Genomic DNA, 23,918 nt, shown 5'->3' with positions numbered 1-23,918 from the left:
AATAACCTTCCCTAGTGTCCACGGGGACTGGAGTTGGAATAGTAAATTAAACTATTCACTATCCAGCACCCAAAAGCGCTATGCGTTGTAATGGTATGCGATGTAAAAACCGCATTGTAACAGCATGCGTGGTAAAAGCATGCGTTGTAACGTCATACAACCTAATATTATTACTAATTGTAACTAGGAATATGGCCTCTCCCTTCTCCACTGTCATGGGTGGTAAGATCTAATTTTTCAGGGAGGAGATTATGCATCTGCCCCCAGTGACATTGGCATCCTTATGTTTTGTGGCTTCCTCCGGCTCCCGTGTGGATGCCTCTACAGTGAGACACAGGATTTCACATCTAGAGCACCCAAGGGGGAGAAAGACAGGCAGTCCTTTTGCAAGAAGGCTGAAGCAATAGACAGGGGTGGTGCCAGCTGTCTGGAAGCATGGACAGAGGGAAAAGAGACCAGTCTGCTAAGATCTAGCAGCAGAGACAGAAGGACAGAGACAGGCCTTCCCCTTTCCAGCAGGAAGGATGAGGGCAGACAGAAAGTGCCTTATCAGCTGGGAATGGGATAGAAGAGCAGACAGGTATGGCTGCATCTCTGTGGAGGAGAGTGACAGAGAGAGGGACAGGACTTCTCTCTAACAGCAGAGGGAAAGAGATAAGGCTTCACCTCTCTAGCAGGTCTTTTCTCAGCTGGCTTCCATAGGGCAGGGTTATCAGTTCTAGGCCTGAGGCGACGCCCATCCTCTTCTGCTGCTCTCGCGAGACTCCTCGGATTCTGAGAACCTGCAATAATCGCACACATAAGTATCCACGCTCCCAGGGAAGTTTGACTGTGCCCCAACCATGACCTCAGAAACGTGAGAGAGCTGAGATGGACAGAGGGAGGCGAGACGGTCTGAAAGAGCTGTGAAAGACCTGGGAGTCGTGAAATCGGCTTACGAAAGCTGAGACTGGCCTAGACAGGTCCTGGTAGAGTTAGAAGAGCCAAGCCAAACCCACAGAGATGAACCAGGCCTGGGAGAGTCTGCACACACACAGGACAGGGCTAGAAGAGCTGAACCAAGCCAGGGTGAGCCTACACAGGTTTAAGAGAGATTAGATGGCACTAGGGGGCATATTACCAAGGGCAGGTATCGCCGCTTGCTCAGCGAATTGCGCCGAGAAAGCGGCGATACTGCTAGAGCCCTATTAACAAGGGCATTTTAAAGCCTGCCCCAAGCCCACTTTGCATGTCGGCGATAAACATCGCTAATGACATGCAAAGTGGGCATTTCCACGTCCAACCACATGAAAAATATGGTGGTTGGAGGTGGGAACACCCTATTACCAAGGAAGGCGATGGGAGGAAAAGACCTGCGATAAACTCATTTATCGCAGGTCTCCCAACACCTGCTCTGACTAGGCGTTAGGCATTGATAACATGGGGGTGTGGATCATAAAGCTGAATCCACCCCCCCATATTATCAAGGCCCACATTAGCGCGTGAAAACAACGTTTGTTTTCATGCGCTAATGTGCCATATCGCCGACTATCGCCGGATTTCTATTCGCCTGCCTGATGGGCATTGATAATTGCGCGCTAAAAAGGCGATGAAATCTGGCGATAGCCGGAGATACGGGAATGTGCGTTGTGTGTTTTCCAACGCACTCCTCGGTAATATGCCCCTAGGAGACCAAATAGAGGCGTTACAGAGGCAGAGAACAAGACCAAGCCTAAGAGAGGCAGGTCTATGAGACCTAGACAGGATAACCAGGGCGAAGAGAGGTCGAAAACAGAAAAGAAAGATCTGGGACAGGGTTCTCCAACCTTTCATTAATAAGAAATACTTATGTTCAGTAAAAAGAATGGCAAGCTACTAATATAATTACTACTGTAAGAGAGACCACACCAGGCAAGCTTACATTAGTGGCCGACATATGCAACATTATCAGCAGTGGTCACCTCAGTGCATCAGGCAGAGTTGCAAAAAGTAATGTAAAAAAGGATTTGTCAATTTGGAATGCCTCTTCGTGGGTAATACATAACAGCCATAACTGCAATGCCCCTAGTACAAACGTAAAACATTCTCCCAAAGACAAATGAATTATCACTTAAATGTCAACTTTAAATATATCACGGAAATCAACCATTTTTCTCTAAACATCTCATAGATTAATTCACTCAAGCACACACTTCCTATTTTATAGGCTGAGCTGCACACAGGAGAGCTGCTAACAGGAAGCCGGAGAGCTACCAATAACTCACAAGCTACTTGTTGGATAAACCTGGTCTGGGACAATAAGGTCACTGCTCGGAGATGCAGGCTTAGGTGTGCCCCATCAGTCCTAAGGGTCACAGACAAAACCTGACAAGCATGCGTGAGGCAGGACGGAACCGTCGAACTTGAAAGGCCACGCAAAGTCTGAATTGCCACCTTAATGAGTTCCTGTCTTGGTCTAAATTAGAAAAAGTGTGACTGGAACTCATGAGTGAACTATGGTGCAATAGCATGAGAACTCCCCGCTCTAGGTTTTCTGCAGCAAGCATATATTATGTAGCTGCAATAGGCATCTGTAAACACTCTGGGACAAATGTACTAATTTTTCCTACAAAGTGGCACAGCAACCAAAGAAAGGGAGAGAGCATAACAGTGCCATATCTACAAAGTTATGGTGATGTATTCTAGCCCTGAGTTGGTGCACTTTATGCTGCCCTGTGTGACGTACATATCCCTGCACTATGGTAATGTCTAGCACAGGTTTTGTGTGGAAAGGTACCCTTCCACTACAAAACACTATGCTTAGATATTGTTTGTAAAAAATGTACACATTTGTATGTGTGCTATGCATTACAGCACACATGCAAACTTGTAAATGTTTTGAGAAAAGAAAACTCAAAGAGGCGTACATTTTTAATACAAAACTCTGCCCACCTATTTAGTAGGTAGGTCTTTGCATCAAAAACCATGGTTCAATGCATGAAAATTTCCATGTACCCCACTGTCTGCCCCCCTGACCCAAAGTAGCACAAAGCAGCACACAGCGCTACTTTGCATTACTTAAGGGCTACTTTGCAGCTTGAAACAACTTTTGCATTGAAGCACAGGTTGCTACTTGTGTAACGATATGTCTGTAAGAGACATCAGTTAGTGATAGATTCCTTACCTTAGAATAAACCCAGGCGTCAGACTGGATCCGGAAAGTTTTCATCAGCAGTACCCCTGCACTTCGGAAGGTGGCGTTGAGCGGCTCCGCATCCATTGCTGGCGTCGTAGGAGCTAAGATGATGTCACGGAGACTACTTAGGCGCCACCCATGCGCGCAGACGTCAGTTCTGTACACGACTTTCCGCACCAGGAACGCAGAGCCATGCAAGAAACTGACCACTGGTGCCATGAAACTAGGGCCCTGAAAGAGATGACCTTAACCCTAGAAATCAGTTAGCAGATCGGGGAGGATGGGTGGGGCAGTAAGGAAGCTATCACTAACTAATATCTCTTACAGATATATCGTTACACAAGTAGTAACTTGTGCATCTGAAAGGGACACATTAGTGATAGATTCCTTACCTTAGAATAGATACCCCAGCAATACCAACCCGGTGGTGGGTCTGCGAACAAGATTACACCAGAAAGACACGGAGAACAGAACGGCCAAAGAAGCCGTCTCTACGGACTTGACTGTCAAGTCAACATATTGGTAAATGTGTTCAGCGAGGCCCATGTAGCTGCCTCACAAATGTCCTGCAAGGGAACTCCACGTCCTAAGGCAGTAGTGGCTGCTGTTGCCCTTGTAGAATGGGGGCGCCTTCTTAGCCAACGAGTAACATGCTTTGATGCACAGAATGACCCACTGAGAGATGGTAGGCTTGTGCACGGCCCGACCTTGTTTGGCGCCCACGTAGCCAACAGAAAGTTGGTCATCCACCCGGAACTGTTGTGTGCGCTTCAGATAGAACGAGAGCGCACGTTTTGGGTCCAGACGGTGGAGCCTCTCTTCCTCTTTTGAAGGATGCGGAGGCGAAAAGAAGGTGGGCAAAGTGATCACCTGCCCAATGTGAAAGGGCGTGACAACCTTTGGCAAGAAAGAAGGACGAGTCCGTAAAACCACCTTGTCCGGATGAACAGAAAAAAAAGGAGGTTTAGAAGAAAGAGCCTGGAGCTCACTCACTCTTCTGGCAGAGGTGATAGCCACCAGGAAGGCTGTCTTTAGAGTGAGAAGATGTAAGGGACAGTTATGAAGGGGCTCAAAGGGGGCGTACATCAGATAGGTCAAGACAAGATTTAAGTCCAATTGAGGCATTATGAAGGGCAAAGGAGGAAACGTGTGCGTAATGCTTTTGAGGAAACGATTAACAACTGGGGACTTAAAAAAAGAAGGCTGATCTGGAAGCCGTAGAAAGGCAGAGATGGCCTAAAGATGACCTTTGATAGTGCCCAGAGCAGAGCCCTGCTGGGCCAAAGAGAGAAGGAACAGAAGGACCTCAGAAAAAGGTGCAGAAAGGGGATCCACAGCCTTTGCTGTGCACCATGCCACAAACTTGTTCCACCTGCAGGTGTATACTGTCTTAGTGGAGGGACTTCTGGCTGCCAGAATGATATCAAAGACTTCGGGAGGAAGGTCGAAAGCTGTCAACTGTCGCCGCTCAATCCCCTCACATGGAGGTTGAGGCTGGACAGGTTCGGGTGGAGGACAGTCCCCTGCTGCTGCGACAGAAGATCCTCCCGAAGAGGCAGTCGTATCGGGGGATCGATCGCCATGCTGAGTAGCTCCGGATACCAGTATCGTCATGCCCAATCCGGAGCCACAAGGATGACTTGGACCCGGTCGAGCAGAATCTTCTTCAGCACTCTGGGTAGAAGTGGTATAGGCGGAAAGGTGTACAACAGACCACAGCTCCACTCGTGACGAAAAGGGTTGCCTAGCGAGTGCCGCCTTGGCGATTCCAACGCGCAGAACTGATGACATTGTGCATTCTCTTCGGTGGCGAATAGATCTAACCAAGGCTCTCCCCACTGCAGAAAGAGACCTTGCGCCATTTCCGAGTTCAGACGCCATTCGTGATCCATCATGCACCGGTGGCTGAGTTCGTCTGCCCTGGAAATGCCTTGATGTTCCAACCATGTCCAGAGGCGCAGAGTCTCTTGACATAGGGTCCACGACCCCACCCCACCCTGTTTGTTGTAGTACCACATGGCGGTGGTGTTGACCGTGAACACCTGCACTACACTGCTCCGGACAGAGAGAAGGAATACTTTCAGTGCAAGTTAAATCACTCGAAGCTCCAAATGTGGATATGGAGCCGGGACTCCGCCAGAGACCAGAGTCCTCTGATCGCCGCCTCTCTCAAGTGGCCACCCCATCCCAGGAGGGACGGTTGGGGAAGGGAGAGGGATCTGCCATTGACCCAATCGCGATTCGTGCACCACCACTGCAATTGTCATGCATGGAGGACCATGTGGCACCGGAGCCGCCAGGGGGAACTTTGCAGCACCGGGGCCAGAGCTGGCAAGGGAGGGCCCTCAGCTGGGGCCGTGAGCCCGAAGGCGCACCGTCAGGAGCCCGAGGCCTGAAAAGGCGGTCCATGGCAACAAGAAAATCTTGCACCTGGGCATGAGTCGCCGACGGACCCGGATAAGGTGGGTAGGCCGCGGGACTCACAGGTGCCAAAGGAGCCACGGGGGTGGTACCCCCGGCCCCCTCGTCCGGGTCCGGAGACCGACGGGGGGACGTCTGAGAGTGTACATGCTTCTTCGACTTCTTCTTATGATGTCTCTTACCCGATTCCGAGTGTGAAGACTCCGACCCCGAGGAGCGACAGTGATGGCTCCGCGGACGGTCCCTCGATCGACCCCTGGACCTCGAACGGCGCGGATGTGTCTGCTGGGCCTCCAGCAGATTATGGGACCGCTCCCATAAGGCCTTCAGAGCCATGGTCAGATAGGCGGAACATGACCGGGAGTCATGGTCGCACTTCAGACAGTAGAGACAGACGCCATTGGGGTCTGCCCCCGACATCGTACGACGACAGGCCCCGCAGACATCCCTACGTGGCCCCAGGAGAAAAAAGACTCCAAAATAGAAGACAAAAAGTCCCAAAAGTTTAGTCAAAAAGTGACTAGGGTACGTGCTCTAACCGGATCTGCAATTGCTGGCGCGGAAAAAGAAAGAACTGACGTCAATGCGCATGGGTGGTGCCTAAGTAGTCTCCGTGACGTCATCTCGTGCGTACGACGCCAGCGACGGACGCGGAGCCTCAAAAACACCACCTTCCGATACGCAGGGGTACTGCTGATGAAAACTTTCCGGATCCAGTCTGATGCCTGGGGATATTCTAAGGTAAGTAATCTATCACTAACGTGTCTCTTTCAGATAACTATATCGCAATTCAACATTTTGTGCACTTTGCTTCACTTCTGTAAAGCAAACCCGGGGCACAGTGTTAGAAATCCGAACCTTGATCCAAATTCAACATTTTGCATCAGTCTGCGTCACTTTCATGATGCAAACCTGGTGCAAAGATTTAGAAAATCTGGGCCACTGTGAGTGTGCTCCTACATGAAGTCTTGGCACATAAAGGAAAGGGTGTGTGTCTGCTGAGGCAAGGTGCATTGGGGCAAAGGTGAGTGAGTGCTTGTGTTTCAAGAACAGTGAAGGCAGGTTGTGTTTTGGTACAGAAGTAACTGGGTGTGGTTGGGGGCACTTGTAGGGGAGGAGTGAATGATGCACAGACAAAGGAGGATATGCATATGTATGTGTATTTGTAAAGTACAGACAGGAAGTGAGTGTGTTTTCAATCACACATAGTGCAGGAATAGTGTTTGGGATGCTGAAGGGGAGGGATGTGTTTAATAGCAGACTGTGTTGAATGGTTGTGAGGGGCACCGAAAGGGCATGCCTGGGGAAACATACAGGACAAGAAAAACGTATTAAAACACCATCTACACAGGGGCTACACCCACTGCACATTGCAGAGCAAACAATGCAGTGGGGCACAGAAAATGTCATTTTGGGTCACAGTGAGGCAGGACGAGTACCTGTTGGGGCACAGACGGAGCACAGATGAGGCATGATGTGTAGGGGAACAAAAGGAAATATGATGGGCACAAATACAGTACGGAGCGCTAGGCCAATAACCGGACAGGTACCCAAATGGGACAAAGGGACACAGGTTACCATATTCTCCACCGTTCAGCTATATAATTGCAGTTGACGTGCATGTTCTGTGAGATTGTCACCCACCAACCTTGAGCCCTGTAGGGTGTAGTGCTCTGGAAATCTGCCAGTGGGATATACATTTCAGTCACACATCCATTTTGCCCAGAGCGAGCTCACATGGCAGTCAACAAGCATAATGTACATAGTGGCAGCTGTTCAGGATGCTCTATTCTGGCAGTCAACCCTTCTTGTCTGGATGGTAGTCTCCAAAAGAGGCCCCTGCGGCAAAGTCACCTGGCAGGCGACCTACAGCGTCCCAACAGATAACACTTCGCATTGTGCATTCAACCAGCAGTGTCTGCAAGGATGGCTTGCTCATTGTGCACTCACCTGGCAATCCACCTGCAGGATGTGCTGGGCAGTCTTTCGACCGTCGCTCTCCACAAGAATCTTCTTCAAACGCTTCAGCACTCCAGCGTCCAGAGGCTTGTTGTCGGATGGGAGCATCAGAGAGGAAAAGGTCTTTGGTTGGAAACAAGACGTTGTCTCAATCTCTGGTGGTACAAACTCATCCCCCTCAGCATGTGGGGTCTCCTCTTCCACGCAAGGAGACAGGGGAGAAACCACAACAACACTGTCCAGGAAGCCGAAGGTGGTCTCTGTAGCACGTGCCCGTGCCTTCCACTTCTCCTCTGCGAGCACGCGGTCAACGTAGCTTGGAGGGACTGCAGGGGCGCGCGGCACTAGTTCGCAGTAGGTGGCGTCTGGTCCCAGGTCCTCAGGTGGATCCGGCAGGAGAATTGATGGCGCTCGTAAGGGCTTGGGGGGAGGCTTAGCGTGAAGCTGCCCGTCTGACCCCCACTGGGCCGTTCCCTCTGTAGATTCAAGCCTGACACTGCGGCGGGAGGAATTGGCTCTCAGCACGGGGTCGCTGCCAGTTCGGAAGACAGGAGATGGAGGAGGGGGTGTCCGGTGTTCAGGACTGAGGGCGGACTCAGAAGTACCTGCAAGAGAGGGGATATGAGTTATAAAAGAGCATGTGCAGCTACAAAATAACAGGCCTACAGGGAAAATATAAAGTGTTTGCTCATAGGTTGATGGGGGAACGTCACTAGACAGTAGTAGTTTTGTGTCAAGTAGCTGTGTCATGTGTGTCATGGGAAAGGTCAGAAGCAGAGAACAGTGTAGAATATAGTGTAGGGCAGAGGTGGCAAAAGTAAACAATGTAGTAGGAAGGCGACAGAAAATAGCCCATGTTGGAGAAGTGCAGCAGTAGAGATTCATGTATAATACGGATGGCAGTAAAGAATAGTGAAATCAAGGGTGGTCAATGCTAGGTGAATAATAACTGGGTTAAAGGCAGGGGCCAACATCACCAGGAATCCCTCTTGTCATGGGCACTGCATTTCAAATGACCCTATCTGGGCAAGACACCAGTTGAAGGAAGAATACCGATGTTGGCCAGATGTCTTACTCAATGTGAATGTTACTGAGTATCCAACCATCAGACTCAACTAGCTATTTCGAGCAGCAGACCGGTGCAATAATGCAAGAGAACCACAATAACACAATGCTCCAGCACTGTCAGAAGCAATAGGTCTCACCTATGCAAGAGCTATTGACTTTGCCAATATGTTTTAGCCATGTTGTACACCAGCATGGTTGCTGTTCAGTGTGACTAAAAGTTAGTGGCATTGAGGAGAGTGGCATGGAGTGGAGTGTTGTAAAGTGGAGTAGCATGGACTGTTATCAAGTGGTGTGGAATGGCGCAGAGCGGTGTAGAGTGTTGTGGAGTGTCATGGAGGGAGTACAGTGTTGTAGAGTAGAAGAGCGTAGAGTTGAGTGGAGTAGAGGGTCTTAGAGTGGGGTGGCATAGAGTGTTCTAGAGTGGTGTAGAGCAGAGTGGAGTGGCGTAGTGGGTGTTGCGTAGAGTGGAGGAGTGTGTTGTATAGTAGAGTGGCATAGAGCAGAGTAGATTGTTGTCGAGTGGGGTGGCATGGAGTGTAGTAGAGTGAAGAAGTGTCATAGAATTCAGAGGAGAAAAGTGGCATGGAGTTACTTAGAGGGAGTTGCATAGAGCATCGTAGAGTGGAGTAGTGTTGTAGAGAGGCGAAGAGTGGAGTAGAGTATTGTTATAGAGTGGAGTGTCAGAGAGGAGTAGAGTTTAATGGAGTGGAGCGTCAGAGTGGAGTATCGTAGAGTGGAGTAGAGTGGCCTAGAGTGAAGAGGCGTAAAGTACAGTGGTGCAGAGTAGATTAGCGTAGAGTGCAGCGGCATTGAGTACATTGGTTTTGAGTAAAGTGGTGTAGCGTGCATTGGCATAGAATGCAGTGGCGTAGAGTAGAGTGTTGCAGAGTAGATTGCAATGGCGTAGAGTGCAGTGGCATAGCGTACATTATTTCAGATTAGAGTGAAGTGGTGTGCAGTAGAGTGGTTTAGGCCAGAGTGGAATGGTGCAGGGTAGAGTGTAGAGGTGTACAGCAGAGCGGCGTACAGTGCAGCGGAGAGACGTGGAGTGATGCAGAGTGTAGTGGCGTACAGTGTATTGGCATGGAGTGCAGTAGAGTGACGTAGGGTTGAGTGGTGCAAACTAGAGTGCAGTGGGGTAGAGTGCAGTGGCATAGAGTGCAGTGCTGGAGAGTAGAGTGGTGCAGAGTAGAGTGGTGTAGAGCAGAATAGAGTGGCATAGAGTGCAGTGAAGTAGAGCGCAAGGGTGTAGAGCATGGGTACTGACAAACTTTCTCTCTGGGTCAAATTTACAGTGTGGTTTGTGGCCGAGGACCGCACCAGTGGGGGAGGGGTCAATGGGGGAGGGTGGCGGGTCTAGAGCAAAAAAAAAACTGTTACCATGAGGTTGAACACAGGCCATTGCAGCGGACGCCTTCGTCCACTGAGCCACCAGACCCGGCATACAAACATATTTCTCTCTCTCTAGCCCTCCTCTCTCTCTCTCTGTCTGTCTCCCTCCCTCTCTCTGTCCCCCTCTCTCTCTCTCTCTCTCTCTCCCTCTTCCCCCTCTCTCTCTCTCTCTCTCTCTCTCTCTCTCTCTCTGTCTCTCCCTCTTTTTCTCCCTCCCTCTCTCTCTCTCTGTCTCCCTTTTTCTCCCTCTGTCTCACTCACTCTGTCTGTCTCTCTCTCTCAGTCTCCCTCCCTCCGTCTGTCTCCCTCTGTCTGTCTCCCTCTCCCTGTCTCCTTCTTTCTCTGTCTCCCTCCCTCTGTCTACCTGTCACCCTCTGTCGGTCTTCCTCTCTCTCTCTCCCTCTGTCTGCCTCAGTCTCCCTCCCCCTCTCCATCTCCTTCTCTGCCTCTCTGTCTCTGTCTGTCTCAGTGTCTGCCTCTATCTCTCTGTCCCTGTCCCTGCCTCTATCTGTCTGTCTGTCCCTGTATCTGTCTGCCCCTGTCTCCCTCCCTCGGTCTCCCTCTCCGTCTCTGTCTGGCTCTGCCTGCCCCTGTCGCTGCCTCTATCTGTATCTGTCTCCCTCCCTCTCTCTCTCTCTGTCTCCCTCCCTCCCTCTCTCTATCTCTCTCTCCCTCCGTCTCCCTCTGTCCCTCTTCCCTCTGTCTGCCTCCCTCTATCTGTCTCCCTCTGTCTCCCTCCCTCTGTCTCCCACTCCCTTTGTCTCCCTCTCTCTCTGTCTCCCTCTCCCTCCATCGGTCTCCCCCGGACTCCCTCCCTCTGTCTCCCTCTGCCTGCCTCTGTCTCCCTCCCTCTGTCTCCCTCTCTCTCTGTCTCCCTCTCTCTGTTTCCCTCTCTCTCTCTGTCTCCCTCTGTTCCCTCTCTCTCTGTCTCCCTCCCTCTTCCGCCCTCTGTCTGTCTCTCTCTGTCTGTCTCCCTCCCTCTATCTGTCTCCCTCCCTCTGTCTGTCCCCTTCCCTCTGTCGCCCCCCTCCCTGTCTCCCTCCCTCTATCGCTCCCTGTCTCCCTCTCTCTGTCTCCCTCTCTGTCTCCCTCTCTCTTTGTCTCCCTCTGTCTGTCTCCCTCCCTCTGTCTCCCTTCCTGTTTCCCTCCCTCCGTCTCCCTCCCTCTGTCTCCCTCCCTCTGTCTTCCTCCCTCTGTCTGTCATCCTCTGTGTGTCACCCTCTGTCAACTCACCCCAGCTTCCCGGGCACACACACAGCCGCACCGGAGTACTTCACAGGTCTTTAAAAGACAATTTACTTGTTAATGCGGCTTTTTGGTGAATCGCCCGGCCCCCATAGAGCAGAGTGTCTCGGAGTCCGCGCTGCTGCAGCGGTGTTTGCTGACACTCTTTAGTTTATGTTTTTAAAGCACAGGTACAATGTCTGCAAGGTCCGCGGGCCACCAAGAAAGGCTTGCCGGGCCGTTGTCGGCCGGCGGGTGTAGAAGAGTAGGGTCTGCTATCCTATGGTCACCCCAATTTTTGCTTTTTGCTTCACTGGTTTTCGACTTAATGTGGCTGTGGGCCTGCTAATCAGACCCACAGCCTGCTGTTCTCTCTCTAAATTCACAGACATGTACTATAGGTACAACACCAATTTGGTACTGGACACCTTGTCAGCCCCTGTACCATGCACTATAGGTGCTCAGGGCATAGGTGCATCAAAGGCCTACCAGGGGCTGCAGCATATCTTTTGCACCCCTGGCTGGTACTTAAATCGACACAACTGGCTGATCCCTCAGCTGGGGCAAGGTGGTGTAATCACCCCTTGCTTAGATATAGTATACCTATATCTAAACCTATATCTGGACACATATATACCTATAAGTCACTCCTATGGCAGGCCTTAACAATCCTGGAGGCAGAGTGCTTGGTTTTATGTGAGATGGTGCTCTAGCATGAGCTGAGCCTGTCTGCAGAGGTCAGAACCATTTCCGTGCAGCTGTTCCAGTGATACTGCCATACCATATACTCTTAAGTGCATTATAATCCTCGAGGTTATTGCTAACTTTGGTTTGGCTTTATCAAAACATGTCGTGTTTGGTGTCATATACTTTGGAATACTACCCCCTCGCCAGTTCTGGCGACGGGGGTAGCATTCCACCCTTCTAGAGGGAGAAGACATGTTACTTTACTGAAAACGCGGTTAATCCTAACCAGAGCCCCCGCATCACAAAATGGATGCTGCTGCCACAGACACATGTCTGACCTCCTGCTGCTGACCGAAACTTGGCAGAGGACGCCTGGACAAAGGGTTTCCTGTCACAGGGAGGTGTCACACCACCCCAGACAGGAGATAGTGGATTGTAGCAGGGAGGGTTGAAAGAAACTAGACACTGCCTGGGGCGCACAAGGTGTCCCCAATCAAATGCCAGCCAAACCGGTTCTGGGGCACTCCAGCCCCGGTCTTGGCGCGAAGCTAGACAAAGGGAAAGGGGTGTAACCACCCCTTCCTGGGTCACACCCATAGGAGGGACCTAGCAGGTAATCCAGCCCCTTGATTTGGAATAAAGGTAGGAGCTGTGCAGATGCACATCAGATTATCCTGACTGAAACTTATGAAACGAAACTCTGGACCCTTCGACATCCTACTCGACGTAGAAGACTGAAGAATCTCCCATGTGCTCAAGGAGTGACCACCTTGTGCAAACAGGCACCATCCAGCACCTCGACGTTTGCTTTGTTGCAGTTCCCGCCGGAACTCGAGCGACAGAGATCGACAAGACCCAGCGTGCCTGCCTTCCAACAGCCCGATCCACAGTCCCTGCAGAGCTGAGACCCGTGGAGGCGACCTGAAGCGTGGGGCCGGCCATCTTGGAAAAACCACGAAGCGCTGACCGTGCAGCATCCAAGGCTCCCTCAAAGCTGTGCATTGTAGTTTGAGAAACTCCAGCCCCGAGCAGCTTTAGCACCGAAGCTCACCCCTCCACACTCAATGAGTGCTGCGTGGGGCTCTTTTGCATTTTCCTGCTCGACGCGTTGGTCCGGTCGCTTGCCCGTTGGCTAGTGGCCCCAGTACTGACGCACCTTTGAATTTGCTCTGCTATTCTGGTTGCTCCAGACTGGCCCTCGCTCCCCTGAAAAGGAGCACCCGCTCAGACCTTGCTGGTCCAAGTAAGAAGCGATCTTCGAATCCTGAGTGGGTTGCCTTTGCCAAGGCCTGTTGACTCCGATCTTGAAGCCGACACCGCCGACAGCGAGAGCCTTTGTGGGACAGCTCGTGATTCACTCCAGGACATCCTCGGTGCCCCAGAGTCCACGTGGCAGCGGAGATAAGCTTCACGACAAGCACCTGATTGCGCCCGACATCGCCTGGTTCCTTCCTGGTTCCTTCCTGGTCACTGGCTAGTGACCCAGACTCTGTCCCCTCTGCTTTCAGGCACTCTACATCTTCGATCCACCCTTGGATCACACCGGACACTTCTCTTCTGGACGCCTGCAGCATCTTCATCTCCAGGCACCATAGAACTGCGTGACGAAACCCGACACATCTTTGCACCTGTGCACCCACTTCCTGTGGGTGAGGTAACTCTTGAACGCCAGTGCTCCTGTAGTGGTTTACACCTCTAGTGTCTAAGTCTAAAGTTTTGTCATTCTAGTCCAGTCGGAAGACTCTTAAAACTGTAACTCAATAACTTTTACGCACCATTGACTTTGCATTGGTGCATGCGTGTGCTTTCTGCACTGCACCTGGATCCCGCGGGCTACTCCCGTCCTAACTGCTGTAGTCCAGTGCAGTCCCAGCGATTCCCAAGGCCCTAGGCCTTACCACTGATCGATTAGTGATTGTTATACCACTTTATTGATATATGGTTTGAGTGGCCAACGGCTTCATCCATAACTGTGCAACTTTATATGTTATATTGTGCTATTGTTTAAACGCTTGTGCTTCATTGCTCATAAAGAGTAGTGGGGATTATTCTGAGAATAAATACATATATTTTTATAATATATAACTTGTGTGGTGTCCTTTCATTTGATATTACAGGATTGCATATGGTAAAACAGCTGGCTTCACATGTCCTCTTGAGTTAAGCCTTTAGGCTGCTTAGTCCATGCTACCTCTAGGATAGCTTGTCTTTAAGGTTGACTTACAACCACCACCATAAGGGATTGTTTGGACTGATATAAGGTGTCCCCAGAATTGGAGACATCATACATCAAGCCAACTTCTCACATTGGTGAGCAGCGGTACGGATTTGAGCTTGCTGTTGTTTTACCTTTGCAATCTTTTATCAAATTGAAAGATCACATTAAGTACCATAGGTACATATAAACAAAGCTTAGCATATTTAAGTTCTACTGAACTTAGTAGTTGTAGGTAGAAGGGCTTAGCACACCCTGACTACAACTCACTAGCAAGGTACAGTAGGAAAACACTTAGTGTAGGTAAGTGCATCACTTACACCTCACTAGAGTCATGTCTGGCACAGGTGAAGCTCAGAGCTCTCTACCTGTGGTGGTTGATCCTCCACAGGCAACCTCAGACTATGACAAATTCAGCCATAGGGACTTGAGTGCCTTGTGCACTGCAAGGAAGCTGAAAAAGGGTCACAACCCTACAATTCCCATCCTGATAGCCATCCTGGAGAAGGATGATCTTGAGAAAGCTAGAGTAGTTCCCTCAGGGTCAGGAGAAGGAGTGATCCCCCCAGAGACTGAGAACACCTCCACAGAAGTAGAAAGTGAGGAGGCAGACCCTGAATCAGAAGGTGAAGAGTCAGATCAGGATCAGAGGGGAAACCAGGTACCAGTGGTAAGGCTTAGCCAAGCCAACTTGGTCCTACATGGGAATGGATAAGGGAACCACTTCTCCAGACCCAATAGCCGAATTCTCCCAGGCAATAGAAGAGAGAGAACTCCTTCCAGGGATTCTCACATTTCTAGTGCCTCAAGAGAATCTCTGAGGGGAATGACTTCCCCCCAGAGGAAAGAACATAAGGCCAGGATGAGAGCTGTTAGACTCCAAATAGAGAGGGAGGAAGTAGCCCTGGCCCAAGCTAAGCTTGCTTTTGCAAGAGAACAGAAATTGTGTGGGGAGACACCCACTGGTGGCAGCATTATCCCTAAGGATAAAGACAGGTCCTATGATCATAGAAACCTGAGTAGGATTGTGCCCACCTACAGAGATGGGGATGATACCCACACATGGATAACTGCTCTGGAGAGGGCCTGCATGGTACAGCAGGTCCCTCAAGATCAGTGGGCAGCAATCTTGTGGCTCTCCTTTTCTGAGAAAGGGAGAGATAAGCTCCTCACTGTTAGACCTGAGGATGCTAAAAACTACTCTGTCTTGAAGAGTGCTCTTGTTGAAGGGTTTGGCCTAACCACTGAGCAATACAGGTTGTTGTTCAGAGACACCCAAAAAGCACAGACTCAAGACTGGACTGATTTTGTTGATTGTGCCACTAAGGCTCTGGAGGGTTGGTTGCAGGGAAGTAAAGTCTCAGACTATACAGGATTGTACAATCTTATAATGAGAGAGCAGATCCTTAATAACTGTCAGAACCAGCAATTGCATCAACACCTTGTTGACTCAGATCTGACCTCTCCCCAAGAATTGGGTAAGAAGGTAGACAAATTGGTCAGAATAAGGGTTAAGCAGAAAACCCAGAACCAAGGTGGTGATCAGAAGAAAGCAGACCAGAAGGGTGGAGATAAGAAAGAAAAAGACCAGAAGTCTTCTACAGGCCCCCAAAATAGTAATAAGGAGGGTGGTTCCCAGAATGGTAACAAGAAAAAGAAGAATGATGGCCCAAAGAAACCTTGGTGCAATACTTGTAAGTCCACTTCTCATTGGGGAAGTGAATGCACTAAGAGAAACCCAGTTCCTACCACTGCAGCCCCTAAGGCACCTGCACCCCCTAGTACAGTTAGCAGTGGTAGTGCACAAACCAAGGGGATAGTAGGGTTAGCCCTGGGACCTGAGATGGAGTCTGGCTTAGTCAGAACCCCTACTCAGGCGATTCTGATCTGTGAGGGGGACATAGCTACGTCCTCTACTACAAGTCCTAATACTTTGGGCAAGTACAGGCAGACGCCTTTGATTAATGAGAAACTGGCTCAGGCCTACAGGGACACTTGTGCCAGTGTCACTATGGTGACACCTAACTTTGTGGACCCTGAACAGATGATACTAGGTGAGAACTACCTAGTGACCAATGCTAGCAATGCCACTACTACACATAGTGTGGCTGTTGTTAACTTCTCCTGGGGAAGGGTAACTGGCCTCAAGAAAGTTGTTGTTAGTGCAGACCTCCCAGTTGACTGTCTTTTGGGCAATGATCTTGAGGAATCCTTATGGTCAGAAGTGGAGTACAGGACTCATGCAGAAATGCTAGGGATTTCAGCACATGTCCTTGCTGTAACCAGGTCCCAGGCCAAGAAGTGCCTACCTGAACCTGTGGTGGATCTTGAAACTATAGACCAACCACAACCCAAGAGAAAGAGCAAGAGGGTCAAGGCAGTGCCTTCCCACTTGCCCCAGGTTGAGGATCAGACCTCACAGGAGGGTGATTCTGAGATCCAAGAGGAGACTGTCCCAGAAGAGCTTGAACCTGATCAGGTTGAGTTTCTTGGGACAGGGGGACCCTCAATGGCAGATCTGGGGCAGGCTCAATTAACTTGCCCTTCTCTTGAACCCCTCAGACAGCAAGCTGCTGCTGAGGCTGCTGGGAATGCTCAAGGTACCCATAAAGTGTATTGGGATGATGGGCTCCTTTATTCAGAGGCTAGAGACCCCAAGCCTGGTGCTACCAGGAGGTTGGTCATACCTCTGCAATTTAGGGGCTTCCTTCTAACCTTGGCCCATGATATTCCCCTTGCAGGACACTTAGGCCAGACCAAGACTTGGGACAGGCTTGTCCCTCACTTTCACTGGCCTCATATGTCAGAAGATGCCAAGGAGTTTTGTCGCTCCTGTGTCACCTGCCAAGCCAGTGGCAAATCGGGTGGCACCACAAAGGCCCCCCTTATACCTCTACCTGTGGTGGGGGTGCCCTTTGAGAGAGTAGGGATTGACATTGTTGGACCAATGGATCCCCAAACAGCATCTGGGCACAGATTTATCCTGGTGGTAGTGGATCATGCCACCAGGTACCCAGAGGCAATTCCTCTGAGGACCACAACAGCTCCTTTTGTGGCAAGGGCCCTACTTGGAGTTTTCTCCAGAGTGGGCTTTCCAAAGGAGGTACTTTCAGACAGAGGTACCAACTTTATGTCTGGGTACTTAAAGGCAATGTGGAAGTTGTGTGGAGTGAACTACAAGTTCACCACACCCGATCATCCTCAGTGCAATGGGCTTGTGGAGAGATTCAACAAGACCCTAAAGGGAATGATAAAAGGATTACCTGAAAAGCTCAGGCGTAGATGGATATCCTTTTACCCTGCTTACTCTTTGCTTACAGAGAGGTCCCACAGAAGGGGGTTGGCTACAGCCCTTTTGAACTTTTGTTTGGCCACCCTGTGAGGGGTCCATTGTGTCTTGTGAAGGAAGGATGGGAGTTACCTCTCAAAAAGCCTAAACTTGATATTGTGGACTATGTGCTTGGTCTCCGCTCCAGGATGGCTGAGTACATAGAGAAAGCATCCAAAAACCTGGAGGCCAGCCAAGAATTACAGAAAGCTTGGCATGACCAAAAGGCTGTTCTGACTGAGTACCAGCCAGGGCAGAAGGTGTGGGTGTTGGAGCCAGTGGCCCCAGCAGCCCTCCAAGACAAATGGTCTGGACCCCACACCATAATTGAAAAGAAGGGAGAGGTCACCTACTTGGTGGACCTTGGCACCCCTAGGAGCCCCCACAGGGTGCTCCATGTGAACAGATTGAAAGCATTTGTGTACAGGGAAGACATGGGTTTACTCATGGCTACAGATGGGGAACAGGAGGAAGAGAGTGACTCTCTCCCAGACCTGCTTTCCCACAACCCTGATGATGGCTCAGTAGAAGGTGTAGCCTTGGCAGGCAGCCTCACTGACCAACAACAGATGGACTGCAGACAGGTGTTGCAAGCCCATAGACACATGTTTACTCTTACACCCAGTCAAACTAACTGGTGCACCCATGTGGTGGATACTGGTGACAGTCTGCCTGTGAAGAATAAAATCTACAGGCAACCTGACCATGTCAGGGATTGTATAAAGGCTGAGGTGCAGAAAATGTTAGAACTTGGAGTGATTGAGCCATCAGAGAGCCCCTGGGCCAGCCCAGTAGTCCTTGTGCCAAAACCTCATACCAAAGATGGAAAGAGAGAAATGAGATTTTGTGTGGACTATAGAGGTCTCAATGCTGTCACTAGGACAGATGCTAATCCCATTCCAAGGGCAGATGAGCTCATTGATAAATTGGTTTCTGCCAAATATCTGAGCACATTTGACTTGACAGCTGGCTATTGGCAAATCAGGTTAGCTGAGGAGTCTAAAGCCAAAACAGCATTCTCTACCCCCAGTGGACATTATCAGTTTGTGGTGATGCCCTTTGGTTTGAAGAATGCACCTGCCACCTTCCAAAGATTGGTGAATCAAGTCCTTTCTGGGTTGGATGACTTTTGTGCAGCATATCTAGATGATATTGCTGTCTTTAGCTCTACCTGGGAGGATCGCCTGATCCACCTGAAGAAGGTTCTGGAGGCCCTGCAAAAGGCAGGCCTGACTATCAAGGCTACCAAGTGCCAGATAGGGCAGAGCAAGGTTGTGTACTTGGGCCACCTAGTAGGTGGGGGCCAAGTTCAACCATTGGAGAGCAAGATCCAGGCCATACAGGACTGGGCTCCTCCAACTACCCAGACACAAGTCAGAGCCTTCTTGGGCCTGACTGGGTATTACAGGAAATTTGTAAAGAACTATGAGTCCATTGTGACACCATTGAATGAACTGACATGCAAGAAGATGCCCAAAAAGGTTCAGTGGACAGTTAGCTGTCAAAGGGCATTTGATGACCTGAAGAAAGCCATGTGCTCTGCACCAATCCTTAAGAGTCCTGACTACTCCAAACTGTTATTTGTTCAAACAGATGCTTCTGAGTTGGGGGTGGGAGCTGTGCTTTCACAACTTAATGTAGATGGTCAAGACCAGCCCATTGCTTTTATTAGCAGAAGGCTGACCCCCAGAGAGAAACGTTGGTCAGCCATTGAGAGGGAAGCCTTTGCTGTGGTTTGGGCCCTGAAGAAGTTGAGGCCATACTTGTTTGGTACTCACTTCCTAATTCAGACAGACCATAAGCCCCTCTTGTGGCTCAATCAGATGAAGGGTGAAAACCCCAAACTACTCAGGTGGTCCATTTCCCTACAGGGGATTGACTTTACAGTGGAGCACCGCCCAGAGACTGACCATGGTAATGCAGATGGTCTCTCCAGGTACTTCCACTTAGAACATGAAGACTTATCTGGTCAAGGTTAAGTTTAATGTCCCTGCGTTTGGGGGGGGGGGTTGTGTAGGAGAGTAGGGTCTGCTATCCTATGGTCACCCCAATTTTTGCTTTTTGCTTCACTGGTTTTCGACTTAATGTGGCTGTGGGCCTGCTAATCAGACCCACAGCCTGCTGTTCTCTCTCTAAATTCACAGACATGTACTATAGGTACAACACCAATTTGGTACTGGACACCTTGTCAGCCCCTGTACCATGCACTATAGGTGCTCAGGGCATAGGTGCATCCAAGGCCTACCAGGGGCTGCAGCATATCTTTTGCCACCCCTGGCTGGTACTTAAATCGACACAACTGGCTGATCCCTCAGATGGGGCAAGGTGGTGTAATCACCCCTTGCTTAGATATAGTACCTATATCTAAACCTATATCTGGACACATATATACCTATAAGTCACTCCTATGGCAGGCCTTAACAATCCTGGAGGCAGAGTGCTTGGTTTTATGGGAGATGGTGCTCTAGCATGAGCTGAGCCTGTCTGCAGAGGTCGGAACCATTTCCGTGCAGCTGTTCCAGTGATACTGCCATACCATATACTCTTAAGTGCATTATAATCCTCGCGGTTATTGCTAACTTTGGTTTGGCTTTATCAAAACATGTCGTGTTTGGTGTCATACACTTTGTAATACTACCCCCTCGCCAGTTCTGGCGACGAGGGTAGCATTCCACCCTTCTAGAGGGAGAAGACATGTTACTTTACTGAAAACGTGGTTAATCCTAACCAGAGCCCCCGCATCACAAAATGGATGCTGCTGCCACAGACACATGTCTGACCTCCTGCTGCTGACCGAAACTTGGCAGAGGACGCCTGGACAAAGGGTTTCCTGTCACAGGGAGGTGTCACACCACCCCAGACAGGAGATAGTGGATTGTAGCAGGGAGGGTTGAAAGAAACTAGACACTGCCTGGGGCGCACAAGGTGTCCCCAAGCAAATGCCAGCCAAACCGGTTCTGGGGCACTCCAGCCCCAGTCTTGGCGCGAAGCTGGACAAAGGGAAAGGGGTGTAACCACCCCCTTCCTGGATCCCACCCATAGGAGGGACCTAGCAGGTAATCCAGCCCCTTGATTTGGAATAAAGGTAGGAGCTGTGCAGATGCACATCAGATTATCCTGACTGAAACTTATGAAACGAAACTCTGGACCCTTCGACATCCTACTCGATGTAGAAGACTGAAGAATCTCCCTTGTGGTCAAGGAGTGACCACCCTGTGCAAACAGGCACCATCCAGCACCTCGACGTTTGCTTTGTTGCAGTTCCCGCCGGAACTCGAGCGACAGAGATCGACAAGACCCAGCGTGCCTGCCTTCTAACAGCCCGATCCACAGTCCCTGCAGAGCTGAGACCCGTGGAGGCGGAGATAAGCTTCACGACAAGCACCTGATTGCGCCCGACATCGCCTGGTTCCTTCCTGGTTCCTTCCTGGTCACTGGCTAGTGACCCAGACTCTGTCCCCTCTGCTTTCAGGCACTCTACATCTTCGATCCACCCTTGGATCACACCGGACACTTCTCTTCTGGACGCCTGCAGCATTTTCATCTCCAGGCACCATAGAACTGCGAGACAAAACCCGACACATCTTTGCACCTGTGCACCCGCTTCCTGTGGGTGAGGTAACTCTTGAACGCCGGTGCTCCTGTAGTGGTTTACACCTCTAGTGTCTAAGCCTAAAGTTTTGTCCTTCTAGTCCAGTCGGAAGACTCTTAAAACTGTAACTCGATAACTTTTACGCACCATTGACTTTGCATTGGTGCATGCGTGTGCTTTCTGCACTGCACCCGAATCCCGCGGGCTACTCCCGTCCTAACTGCTGTTAGTCCAGTGTAGTCCCAGCGATTACCAAGGCCCTAGGCCTTACCACTGATCGATTCGTGATTGTTATACCACTTTATTGATATATGGTTTGAGTGGCCACCGGCCTCATCCATAACTGTGCAACTTTATATGTTATATTGTGCTATTGTTTAAACGCTTGTGCTTCATTGCTCATAAAGAGTAGTGGGGATTATTCTGAGAATAAATACATATATTTTTATAATATATAACTTGAGTGGTGTCCTTTCATTTGATATTACAGGAGTGCATATGGTAAAACAGCTGGCTTCACATGTCCTCTTGAGTTAAGCCTTTAGGCTGTTTAGTCCATGCTACCTCTAGGATAGCTTGTCTTTAAGGTTGACTTACAACCACCACCATAAGGGATTGTTTGGACTGATATAAGGTGCCCCCAGAATTGGAGACATCATACATCAGGCCAACTTCTCACAGCGGGCCTTACTATGACTACCCGTGGTGTAGAGTGACATAGTGTGAAGTGGCGTAGAGTGCAGTGGAGCAGAATAGAGTGGCATTCAGTTCACCGGTTGAGAGTGAGGTCTTGCTCTGTAGTGTCGTAGGTGCGGTGTCGTAGAGTGGCACAGAGTAGAGTAATGTGGTGCAGAGAGCAGTGGCATTAAGTACAGTGGTGCAGAGTAGAATACAGTGTGGAGTGAAGTGAAGTGACAGACTGCAATGGTGTAGAGTGGTGTAGTGTGCAGTGGCATAGCGTGTAGTAGCTTAAAGTGCAGTGATACAGAGTTGAGTGGAGTTGAGTTCAGTGAGGGAGACTGCAGTCTTGCAGAGTAGAGTGTCGTAGAATGCAGTGGAAAAGAGTAGATTCGCGCAGAGTAGAGTGACACAAAGTAGAATAGAGTGGCTTAGCGTGCAGTGACGTAGAGTGTTGTAGAGTTTAGTGGCGTAAGGTGCAGTGGTGCAGAGTAGCTGGAGTAGAATGCACTGGTTTTGAGTAAAGTGGTGTGTAGTGCACTGGCGTAAAGTACAGTAGTTTAGAGTAGAGTGGCATAGAGGGTAGTGGCGTAGAGTAGTGCAGGGTACAGTAGAGTGGCACAATGTGGACTGCAGTAGCAGAGAGTGCAATGGCAGAATTGCAGAGTAGACTGTCGTGGAGTGCAGTGGCGTAGAGTTGTGCAGAGTAGAGTGGCATAGAGAGCAGTGTCATAGAGTACAGTGGTGCAAAGTAGAATAGAGTGGAGTAGAGTAGAGTGCAGTGATGTAGTGTGCAATGGCATAGAGTACAGTGGTATAAGTGTTGTAGAGTATAGTGGCTTAGAGTGCAGTGGTGCAGAGTAGACTGGCGTAGAGTGCAGTAGCGTAGAGTGCATTGGTTTTGAGTGCATTGGCGCAGAGTGCAGTGATGCAGACAAGTGTACAGTGATGGAGAACAGAGCTGAGTTACACAGAGTAGTGCGCAGTGGTGTACAGTAAGATGCAGTGGAGCCAAGTAGAGTGGAGTGGCACAGAGTGAGGCTGAGTGCAATGGCGCTGAGTGCAGTGGCGTAGAGTGGCATAGAGTGGACTGGCATTGAGTGCACTGGTGTAGAGTGGAGTGGTACAACGTAGAGTGCATTGGCATTAAATGCAGTGTTGCAGAGGAGAGTGGCATAGAGTGGAGTGGCATAGAGTGGAGTGGCGCAGAGTGCAGTGGTGTAGAGTGCAGTGGCAAAGTGTGCAGTGGTGCATAGTAGAGTAGTGTGGGGTAGAGTGCATTAGTATAGAGTAGAGTGGTGTAGAATAGAGAGGCGTAGACATAAGTGACATAGAATGGATTGCAGTGACAGTGTAGAGTTGTGTGGAGTGGCATAGTGTGGAGTGGTGCAGAGTAGAGTGGTGTATGCATGGAGTGGTAGCACACTGCCATTACAGACAACAATTCTTCAATCGAAATTACCATTACATTTGCACAGACATGCAGTTTTCCTGATAAAAGTATACCAGGCACAAATGATAATGTGTGGAAATGTCATCACCTACTGTATTGGTTTACTTTGATAGTATCAAAATATTTGTTTCCACAACACTTCACATTCACCCAAAAATGTGCTTCATGTGTGCTTTTGTAATATTGATATAGTCTGAAATATCTGATCAGTTAATTTACAGACATTTAAATTCTGTATTGAGCTAGAAGAAAATTAACATCGTACAGCCTTCCTGAAGCACTCCCCCTGTAGGCAGCATGATTGTCACATAAATCCTCTCCCTTTGAAGTCAGAGAAAGAAAAATAAACACCAAGCTCCCTGGAAGACAGAGCCTGACGTTTGACCACTGTCTTTGAATGCACAGCAAATGTGACAAAATAAGAACAAGATTTAAAGGCCTGTTTACAGAAATCCAGTACTGGTGGAAGAATACAGTAAATAGGGTTTGGGCAAAGGACGGGATGAACTCAAGCTGAAAAGCCTAAAACAAACAGTGCCAGCAAATAGAAAGCAACCAAATGTTAGTTACAAACCACAGAACCAATGGTAAGCAATGGGCTGAATGCATTCCCAGGGAAGCTTTCCAAATGTCCCCAAGATGTAGTTAGCAAACCGACCTAAAAAGGAATGAATGGTGGCCATGCTCCATGTCTACCAATAAATACTGCCTATGCTGTGACAGCACACCTGCTGTGCACCAGAAAGG

At 49.7% G+C, this 23,918-nt stretch overlaps 1 protein-coding gene across 5 annotated transcripts in view; it reads right to left on the bottom strand.

Moving 5' to 3' along the window:
* Positions 1 to 23,918, bottom strand: part of LOC144827899 (breast cancer anti-estrogen resistance protein 3 homolog) — a 167,561-nt gene that overhangs the window by 14,641 nt on the left and 129,002 nt on the right. For all 5 annotated transcript variants that reach the window (XM_078686064.1, XM_078686078.1, XM_078686071.1 and 2 more), the window contains exons 5-6: positions 7,526 to 8,139; positions 667 to 782 (exon numbers count right to left, since the gene is read on the bottom strand). In XM_078686064.1, the coding sequence (XP_078542190.1) occupies positions 667 to 782; positions 7,526 to 8,139 (730 nt within the window). The remainder of the gene's footprint in view (positions 1 to 666; positions 783 to 7,525; positions 8,140 to 23,918) is intronic.

Source organism: Lissotriton helveticus, chromosome 1_1 (genome assembly GCF_964261635.1).
Source record: "Lissotriton helveticus chromosome 1_1, aLisHel1.1, whole genome shotgun sequence".
In the NCBI taxonomy this organism is placed as follows: domain Eukaryota; kingdom Metazoa; phylum Chordata; class Amphibia; order Caudata; family Salamandridae; genus Lissotriton; species Lissotriton helveticus.
The sequence above is the reverse complement of the archived record's forward strand: the minus strand, read 5'-3'. Positions and strand labels throughout refer to the sequence as shown.